The sequence below is a fragment of the Castor canadensis genome, chromosome 1, assembly GCF_047511655.1.
Source record: "Castor canadensis chromosome 1, mCasCan1.hap1v2, whole genome shotgun sequence".
Lineage (NCBI taxonomy): Eukaryota > Metazoa > Chordata > Mammalia > Rodentia > Castoridae > Castor > Castor canadensis.
The window spans coordinates 141,797,269-141,808,409 of NC_133386.1; the positions used below are offsets into that span (position 1 = coordinate 141,797,269).

At 35.2% G+C, this 11,141-nt stretch overlaps 1 protein-coding gene across 1 annotated transcript; it reads right to left on the reverse strand.

Moving 5' to 3' along the window:
• Positions 1-9,628: 9,628 nt before the first annotated feature.
• On the reverse strand, positions 9,629-10,567 carry LOC109680220 (olfactory receptor 51V1-like). The gene has a single exon (XM_020155147.2). It carries the CDS (start codon positions 10,565-10,567, stop codon positions 9,629-9,631), a length of 939 nt encoding a protein of 312 aa, XP_020010736.1.
• Positions 10,568-11,141: the final 574 nt, after the last annotated feature.

Here is an 11,141-nt window from a genome sequence, read left to right on the forward strand (position 1 = left end):
GACACATTTTATGAAGCCAGAATTACAATTATCAGAAAAACAGGCAAAGACATATCCAAAAATGAGAACTACAGGCCAATCTCCTTAATGAACATCGATGCAAAAATCCTCAACAAAATAATGGCAAACTGAATTCAACAACACATCAAAAAGATTATTCACCACGACCAAGTAGGCTTCATCCCAGGATTGCAGGGGTGGTTCAACATACGAAAATCAATAAATGTAATAAACCACATTAAAGCAAAGACAAAAACCACTCGATCATCTCAATAGATGCAGAAAAAGCCTTTTTGATAAGATCCAATACCATTTCATGATAAAAGTTCTAAGAAAACTAGGAATAGAAGGAGAGTACCTCAACATCATAAAAGCTATATATGACAAACCTACAGCCAGGATTATAGTTAATGGAGAAAAACTGAAACCATTCCCTCTAAAATCAGGAACCACACAAGGATGCCCACTATCTCCATTCCTATTCAACATAGTACTGGAATTCCTAACCAGAGCAATTAGGCAAGAATAAGGAATAAAAGGAATACAAATAGGTAAAGAAACTGTCAAAATATCCCTATTTGCAGATGACATGATCCTATACCTTAAAGACCCAAAAAACTCTACTCAGAAGCTTCTAGACATCATCAATAGCTACAGCAAGGTAGCAGGATATGAAATCAACATAGAAAAATCATTAGCATTTCTATACACTAATAATGAGCAAACTGAAAAAGAATGTATGAAAACAATTCCATTTACAATAGCTTCAAAAAAAAAAAATCAAATACCTAGGTGTAAACCTAACAGAAGATATGAATGACCTCTACAAGGAAAACTATAAACTTTTGAAGAAAGAGATTGAGGAAGACTGTAGAAAGTGGAGAGATCTCCCATGCTCATGGATTGGTAGAATCAACATAGTAAAAATGTCGATACTCCCAAAAGTAATCTACATGTTTAATGCAATTCCCATCAAAATGCCAATGACATTCATCAAAAAGACTGAAAAATCTACCGTGAAATTTATATGGAAATACAAGAGGCCACGAATAGCCAAGGCAATACTCAAGTCAAAAGAACAATGCTGGAGGTATCACGATACCTGACTTCAAACTATATTACAAAGCAATAACAGTAAAAACAGCATGGTACTGGCACAAAAACAGACATGAAGACCACTGGAAAAGAATAGATGACCCAGATATGAAGCCACACAACTATAACCAACTTGTCTTTGACAAAGGTGCTAAAAATATACAATGGAGAAATAGCAGCCTCTTCAACAAAAACTGCTGGGAAAGCTGGTTATCAGTCTGCAAAAAACTGAAACTAGATCCATGTATATCACCCTATACCAAGATTAACTCAAAATGGATCAAGGATCTTAATATCAGACCACAAACTCTAAAGTTGATACAGAAAAGAGCAGGAAATACTCTGGAGTTAGTAGGTATAGGCAAGAACTTTCTCAGTCAGCAACTAAGAATAGCATAGATAAATGGGACCTCATAAAACTAAAAAGCTTCTGTTCATCAAAAGAAGTGGTCTCTAAACTGAAGAGAACACCCACAGAGTGGGAGAAAATATTTGCCAGCTACACATCAGACAAAGGACTGATAACCAGAATATATAGGGAACTTAAAAAACTAAATTCTCCCAAAACTAATGAACCAATAAAGAAATGGGCAAGTGAACTAAACAGAACTTTCTCAAAAGAAGAAATTCAAATGGCCAAAAAACACATGAAAAAATGCTCATCATCTCTAGCAATAAAGGAAATGCAAATTAAAACCACACTAAGATTCCACCTCACCCCTGTTAGACTAGCCATCATTAGCAACACCACCACCAACAGGTGTTGGCGAGGATTTCGGGAAAAAGGAACCCTCTTACACCGTTGGTGGGAATGCAAACTAGTACAACCACTCTGGAAAAAAATTTGGAGGCTACTTAAAAAGCCAGATATTGATCTACCATTTGATCCAGCAATACCACTCTTGGAGATATACCCAAAAGACTGTGATACAGGTTACTCCAGAGGCACCTGCACACCCATGTTTATGGCGGCACTATTCACAATAGCTAAGTTATGGAAACAGCCAAGATGCCCCAGCACTGACGAATGGATTAAGAAAACGTAGTATCTATACACAATGGAATTTTATGCAGCCATGAAGAAGAACGAAATGTTATCATTTGCTGGTAAATGGATGGAATTGGAGAACATCATTCTGAGTGAGGTTAGCCTGGCCCAAAAGACCAAAAATCATATGTTCTCCCTCATATGTGGACATTAGATCAAGGGCAAACACAACAAGGGGATTGGACTTTGAGCACATGATAAAAGCGAGAGCACACAAGGGAGGGGTGAGGATAGGTAAGACACCTAAAAAATTAGCTAGCATTTGTTGCCCTCAATGCAGAGAAACTAAAGCAGATACCTTAAAAGCAACTGAGGCCAATAGGAAAAGGGGACCAGGAACTAGAGAAAAGGTTAGATCAAAAAGAATTAACCTAGTAGGTAACACACATGCACAGGAAATTAATGTGAGTTAACTCCCTGTATAGCTATCCTTATCTCAACTAGCAAAAACTCTTGTTCCTTCCTATTATTGCTTATACTCTCTCTACAACAAAATTAGAAATAAGGGCAAAATAGTTTCTGCTGGGTATCAAGGGGGTGGCGGGGGAGAGAGAGGTGTTGGAGTAGGTGGTAAAGGAGGGGGTGGGGACGGGGGGAGAAATGACCCAAGCATTGTATGTACATATGAATAATAAAACAATAAAAACAAGAAATGACAGCAGGTGTTAAAAACAAACAAACAAAAAACAATATATCCTCAAATAAATAAAATACCTAGGCATAAACTTAACCACAGATACTAAAGACTTATAGAATGTAAACTATAAAACAAAGAAGAAAGAGATGATGGAAAACACTGGGTCATAGAATACTGATATGTTCATGGATTGACAGAATTATTATTGTCCAAATAGCCATTTTTTCAGATGATTAAAGTACATGCCTGTAAATCACAGATACTGAGGAGGCCATGATCAGGAGGATCCCAGTTCAGGGTCATTCCCAGGCAAAAAGTGTGAAACCCTATCCAAAAAATAAGTAAAACAAAAAAGGGCTGACCTTTGGGCCAAATCGTTGAGCGTCAGCCTAGCAAACAAAAGGCCCTGAGTTCAAATCTTAAAGAGCCATTTTACTGAAAGCAATCTACAATTTCAGTGGAATGCTCATCAAATTTCCAATTATACTCTTCACAGAAAAAAGAAAGCAACAATCTAAAAATTCACATGGACACACAAATGACCCTGAAAAGCCAAAGCAATCTTGAGCAAAGAGAGCAAAGCTTGAAATCTCAATATTCAATCTCAATGTCTATGGAGCTAAAGTGACAAAACACTATGTACCTGGAAGAAAAACAGATTCGAAAACAAATGAAACAGATTAGAAAATATAGAAGGATATCCATACAGTACAGCTATCTGATTCTTGACAAAGTCACAAAAATATAATACAGGTTGGCTTTCACTTGTAATTCACCTGCCTTGGCATCCCAAGTAGTTGGAATTACATTTGTACACCATCATGACTAGATTGTAATTTTATGCATTTATACATTGTCTATCTATCCTCTATCTATCACCGATCTTTCTATTAGCTTTCCTCAAATTCTTCTTTACTATCAAAATATAAACCCTATAGACAAAGTTTAATCTGCTGACAGTTACATCCCACTATAAGAGGACTTTCCTCACAAAATCATTCAGTCTGTTCAAGAAATTCATGTTTTATATTACACCCCACTTAAGACAAACTGCTTTAATGTCATCATAAATATTATATCATCAAAAATTTAATTAATAAACACTTTGCTTCAGAACCATCAAACCAAACAGGGATGACATATTTAGCTTGGACTTGCATATCTGAAATGTACTGTTTGGAAGCATACTTTTAGTATTTAGTCCATGGCTTCAAGATCTGTGTTCTCCGCTATAACCCTATGTTTATAATAAGAAACCTTAAATACATATATATATATATATATATGCATAACAAATTTGGTAGAAAAAATTTATATTTTATACTAAAATCTGGCAAGAGGAGAGACAAATTAAGTTTATCATGGTTTCCATATTTTTATATGACCCCAGATTAGTTTTGGTCTAAATATTGCACTGGATTTATTCTTGTGTCTATTCTGAGACACGAATCTCTAAGACCAATGAGAGTTCACATTCATCTAGAATGACATTATTTTTAATTGTGGCATTTTACAGATTTCCTTGCAATTTATAAAAATCAGTGTATAACATATTACCCTGAAAAAAATCAATATAATTGACAACCCTATCCAAAGCTCTCAGTAAATAAAAAGAGCTAAAACTTACCAATTACATAATAAGGTAACATTATGGCCAAACTTACACAAATGTATTGTCATAACCTTGAAAAAAGATGGGAAAGTTTCCTGGAATATGCAAACTACCAAAGCTGTGTTCAAAACAAATAGATTGTACTTTTTAGTATTACTGTCAATAACTTTTACAATCAAAACTCTTTCTCTCTCTCACATGAAACAGTTCTTATCTTCACCTGTTTACATTTGAAAAGTTTCCCTGTTTAAATTTTTTTAAGATGTCTTCCTCTGTAGATAACATTTCATGAACTCTGATCATCCCTTCATATCTTAGTTCTAAAATTTAAGTTTTAGCAAGATCATCATCCAAACCTAATGTATCATTGCCCTGCTTGGCAGAAGAAAAGGAGCTTCCTTTTTCAGTGGAGGCCTGTGTCAGCTGATTCAGCATCTCTACTTTCTTGGAATATTAATCCCCAGATCCAGAATCTCATGCAAAGGAGGTGTTGTACTATTTTGCTCTCGTTATTTTTGTAGTTAAGGTCTTGCTTTTTTACTCATGTTGACTTTTTTGCCAAAGCTGGTCTAGAACTGTGATCCACCTAAGCCCAGACTCCCAAGAATTTAGGGTTGTAGGCATAAGCCACCAGCATCTGGTTTAGTTTAATTGTTTTTCAAATTAGTGCTCACATTTATTCCTTTGCAAGCCTAGGCTGCAGTTCTCCTTTTTATGCCTCCCACATAACTGGGATCACAGGTATGTGTTAAGATTACCATGCTTGTCTTTTTTTTTTTTTTTGATTGAGATTCAGTTTCACCAACTTTTACCCTGGCTGGCCTCAAACCCACCATCCTCCAGATTTCTGCCTCCTGAATAGCTGAAATTACTGGCACAAGCCACTGTGCTCAGCCAAAGATAACTCTTCAGTGATATTTACTTAAGATTACAAAACAAAATAGTGCAGTAGATATACCAGATCCAAGTAAAAGTTATAAATGGAGGTTCATGGGTCTTTAAATAATTACACTAAGTGCAATAATTTGATATAATTTATCAGGAAATACACAGTTTAAGCATGAAGATGAAACGTAGACTTAGGCTTATAAGTTAGATGTTCAACATCAAATCTTTTTTCCGATGCTTCTAACGATTAAAACCTTAAGAAAATTGTTTTATCTTTGTGCTCATTTTTAAATTAAGTGCATATTAAGCCATAATACTAGTTTGTGGATCCTAATAAAATTTCTATAAATCTCATTAATTATTTTTCCTAAAAAATAATAAAGAAATTTTAGTTTGCAAACATTCAGGGTCATGTTGCTGTTGAAGTTTCTTAGTTACACAAGAAAAAATCTTAAATTGTGCCCAAAATGAATTGGCTTTATTTTATAAGTAGAAGTTGCCAAAATGATAACATATAACCCTAAACTTACAGATAGTTGAATACAGAGAATGTGTCTACACACACACACACACACACACACACACATATATGGAATATTATTTCAGTTGCAAAGATATTTTTCCCTTTGCATATTATTGAATTTCCGTTCTTTCTCTGGAATCTTACTGACATAAAGTATTTCTGCCTAAGAGCAATAATTAGAAAGAAGCTAGAGGAGAAGAATGCTTGGATTCAGAGAAAATTCCTTTAAAACACAAAACAAAATCACCAGAATCCCCTTTTAGCCTCAAATGAGGAAACAGGGTAGACTGGTGGAAAGGGTGATAGAGAAGATGTCATCTTTACTATCTCAGTTTCAGCCACACGTTCTCTGGCCCACAACAAATTGAAGCACATGAAAAGACAGAACCTCACTGCATTTTGAGAGGAAATCTAAAAGCAAAGATAATGTAATATCCTATTTCCTGCTTGAATACCTGAAGGAGATTCCCTTGCATGATGTCTCAAACATGGTAGACCAGCACTGGAGTGAAAATGGCTACATAAGTGGTCAGAGTGAAAGAGGGCCTCTGGTTTCTTATGTTCCACATGGCATGAAGGCATGTAGGAGTTCTTTAAGCACTGAAAGGAACACATAAGTCATTTAAACTGTCCACTCTTGAAAATATCAAGGTAGTTAGCTAGTTACCTTGTCTCAGATGAAGATTTAGCCAAAGGTCATTAAAATAAATCTTATTGTTAGAGTCAGCAAATTTAGAGAAGTGGATCAGGTTTCAGAGATTGTAGAGTAAAAGCCATGGTTGTGGACGAGTTGGTGAATCCAACAGAAAATAGTCAATCAAAATTTAGCAGATAGTGCAGAAAAGGTAGAATTCCAAGTAGAGTGAAAAAGCAGTATGTGATTGCTTCAACTTGGGTCAACATTATGTAACATAATGCCTGCAACAGAGGCTCATCTAGTTCTCTCACTCAATCTTCAGACATGTCATCTTCCCCTAATAGGAAGATTAAAATGACAGTGACAAGGGATGGGTATGAAGTGAGTGGACAGAGACTTGTGGATGGAAGAAATAATCTAGCACAGATTATCAACTTCCTGTTTATAGAACAGTGATTCAACTAGTCTAAATTATACCACAGCAAACATATCTTTTAAGTTTAAATGCATTGAATGAAGTAATGTTTTCAGTTGCCAACTCATGTGAAAGTATTGAATTACATCAACACACAATTTAAAATTCTTACCTGACTTCAAAAATACCACCACTATGGCATAAAATGAAGCAGTAGTAGTCCAGGTAAGAGTTCTAACTTGAAACAAAATTGTCCCACAATTATTTATTAGCAATTTTAAATCCCTTTATCTAAATATCATCATGTATAAAATTGAGTGACTGATTTATCCCACAGATTCACTTTGAGAATTAATAGTGAGAATCACTACATGGTACTTCCAAGATGTCTGGCTATGATATGCAGCTGAAAATATTAAACTAAATGTTATTTTTAAGATTATCATAATGATTATTATATTCTGATGGCATTCATAATAGCAAATATATACATACCAAAACTAAAGTCTACCAATTTGGGGAAAATGATTTATCATTTGATGGGTATGTTTATAGCGGCTTTATCGGAAGTCAAACAAGAAAATAAGTCAACTGATAAATAAATAAACAATTTCTTGTATGTGATACAATGGAATTGTAACAATAAATAAAATATAAAAATTATAGATAAAATAGCAATAAGAATAAATCTCAAAAGCATGTTATAAGTGAAATAATTGATGTAGAGAAGATTACATTAGTTATTATTTAATGTACATGAGATTCCCTTTTGGTAAATCTATATGTTAGAAATTACATTAGTGGTTCTCAGAATGAGTGATAGTGGAAGAGGATAGATCTAACTGTTTAGCATAAAAAATTTTCTATCTGATTGGGGTAGTGATTAGATGACTGTAAATATTTTTATGAACATGAGGCAGGACAAAAATAGGGAAAGATGCCATGGTACACTTTAGACTTCATATAATTTACTCACATTTCACGCTAAATTCCTTGTCCCAGCCCAGTGCTGTCCTTTACTGTTGTAAATTATAATTAAGACAAAAAACTTTGGGTTGATTCCACCCTCCATTATCCCTCCAATAGAAACATGGATATTGATCAGACTTTACCCACCACACTAGCCCAAGTCTCTGCTGATTCTCTGATTTCAGCACTTCAGGTTTCCTCTTTCCACAGGTTATTTTCCCTTTAAAACTCCTTGAAGCAGAGAGAGCTCTCTCTTTGCTTCTTGTTTCTCCCACTCACCTGGCCAGGTGAGGCCACTGTTGTTTTTTGTGATCCCTTCTCCTTCCTTTTTCCTTTTTTCCAACTCATACTTCCATCCCACCTGGTTATCCTGGTCAGATGGGGTCACCACTGTTTTTTGTAATACCTTTTCCTGAACTTTAATAAACTCTATTGCCTCCCTTACTACATCTATGGATTCTGCCTGGATGCTTCCATGCTGGACACAAAGAATTTGGAAATGAGATCATAGCCTACAGAAGCCTACCACAAACATATTGTTCAAGTTCATCAAACTGTGCACACACATTGAACAAAGATGAATAATTAAACCTCAATAAACCTGCTTTAAATCTTGATACATTTTATGTTTATCATTGTGCAAATTAAATTTCAGGAAATTTAGACATACAAACAGAGTCAAATTGTGTTCCTTAATTATCAACCATGAATTATTTTAGAGATATATTTGTACTTCTATTTACCATATAAGTGTTTTTTAATGATCCCTAAGCATGTAGAAGTTTTTGTCAAAAGAAGCACAGGAGGAAAACAGGAAAGAAATACCATGTGATTTGAGCACAACTAAAAGAAACAACATATCCAAATTACATTAGAAACTTTTTCCTAAATATTTGGCCTATCATTGAAACTATTAGCATTATAAAAATCCATTTTTAAAATAAATCCATTCTTTAAAATAAAAAATAATTATCTTAGAGTCTTTATGGATAGATTAAATTAGAAACATTTCCATTACTTAATCATAGTAACAATCTAAACACCTTGTTTTTTAACTGCAGCTGAGGAAATAATGATATAAGACAAAGTATGGACTCAAAATTAAGATCTGACTGTTCTTCTAATGATAGTCAGAAATCAATTAGTAGGAAAAATAAAGTAATAAATGATTCTACTGTAGTAGTCACTAGTGGTTTGTATTTCTAGCTCAATTAAATTAATATGGTAATATTATGGATACTGTTGTGTGGTAGACAAACTAGCATCAGGATACTTCATTGGTTGTTTTTTTCATTACTTTTAAAATAATTTACATAGCTTAATTTCATTAGCATATTCACTCCATTATATGTCCATGTGACTAAACTGGGTTTCAGGGAACACAGATAAATAATACATAGTTGCTTAGAATAATAAAAATTAACTAAAATAATAACTAACCTTTTTACTACTTACTTCAGGGGGTTTTTCCCAAAAAGGCTAGTTTTTCATAATGAATGTATACTGAAAAACCTTGACTCAATCAGCCAATTATGTTATGATTCTCCTGGTAAATTTAATTCCATATATTAATGTAACATTAGTCTATTATATATTAATATTCTGGTCTATAATATCAAACAGCTTCCTATATAAATAAACTTCCATGATTTGTGATTGCTGTGGAAAAAGGAAGAAGTTATTTAAAAATGAAAACCATTATTGCAATAGATATTAGTAAATGTATTTATAGTTACTTACTGATGCCAACCGTTTTTAACTTGAATCCTGCACATTTAAATAACTTAACATTGGAACTCAGGACTTAGGATCCTTTCACATAGAAAAATCGCTGGACTCTCAGTCGTATCTGTTTGGTCTTTATACTATAAATAATGGGGTTCATCATAGGTGGAAAAAGAATATAGATATTGCCCATGAGGACATGAACCAGTGGTGAGAGGTGTTTCCCAAAGCGATGCACCATGGTCAAACCAATGATTGGGATGTAGAAAACAGAAACGGCACAGATGTGAGATACACAAGTCTGCAAGGACTTGATTCTCTCCTCCCGGGATACAATGGCTAAAACTGTGTACAAGATCAGGATATAGGACATCAGAATGAGCACTGCATCCAACAACAAATTGCTGATCACCAGAGCGAGACCATAGATGCTGTTGAAGCGAATGTCTGAACAGGCCATTCGAATCAAGTCTTGGTGCAGGCAGAAAGAGTGAGAGAGGAAATGAGGACGGCAGTAATCTAAGAATTTCAGCTTGATGATGACAGGAGGAATGAGCAAAGAACTCCTACATAAGATTGTCACCCCAATTTTCATGATTTTGTCATTTGTTAAGATGGAGGAATAGCGTAGAGGGTTGCAAATGGCAATGTAGCGGTCAAAGGCCATGGAAAGGAGGACAGAGGACTCCACGAAGGACAGACCATGAATAAAATAGGACTGAGCTATGCAGGCATCAAGGCTGATGTCTTCAGTGAAACCCCACAGGACACCTAGCACTGTGTGCACGGTGGACAGCCCCATGCACAGGTCAGTGACAGCCAACATGGCCAGGAAATAGAACATGGGCTGGTGCAGGCTTGGCTCAGTCCGGATCACATGGAGAACCATGCAGTTTCCCAGGAACACCATGGCATAGATGAGGGAGAAAGGTATGGAGATCCAGAGATAGTAAATTTCTAGGCCAGGAAAACCAGTGAGAGCAAATCTGGAGCTATTGGAGCTAGAGAAAGAAGACATTAATAGAAGATTGAAAAAAGCCTTGAGAGGTAGTATAAATCACACAGTTTTGTGGGTGTTTAATTTCTAGAAATTTTTATCTGCTTTGGGGAAGAAAATAAAATATAATACAAATCCTTTAAAAGGCAAGATTGAGACATGATGCTTTGTTCTTTAGGGTAAGAACCTGTAGCCTAGACGTGGAACTTGCAGTTCTAGTGATGTGAGATGCCAGAAAATTAGGGAGTTTTATGCAGTAAGGGTGATGATAATGGGCACTTGAGATTTCAATTGCATGTTAGACTTTGGGGAGTCTCTGTTTAATCCTAATGGAAAACATGTCATCATGCTAGTGTGTAGTGTTGCCATGGCTGGCATTAGCCTCAAGAGAATGTGAAACTCACAGGTCATTTCTCTTTGGTACCACAGCTCAGCTTTCCAAGTCCTACTCACAGTCATAAGATTACAAAGGAAATGGGTTAGTTGAAGTAATTTAACTTGGAAGGACATAATGTTCAGCCAAGAGAAACTAAGCAAATTCAATGAAATCTGAAGTTGTATACATTCTTCCATGGTTAGCCTTTTCTGAGATATA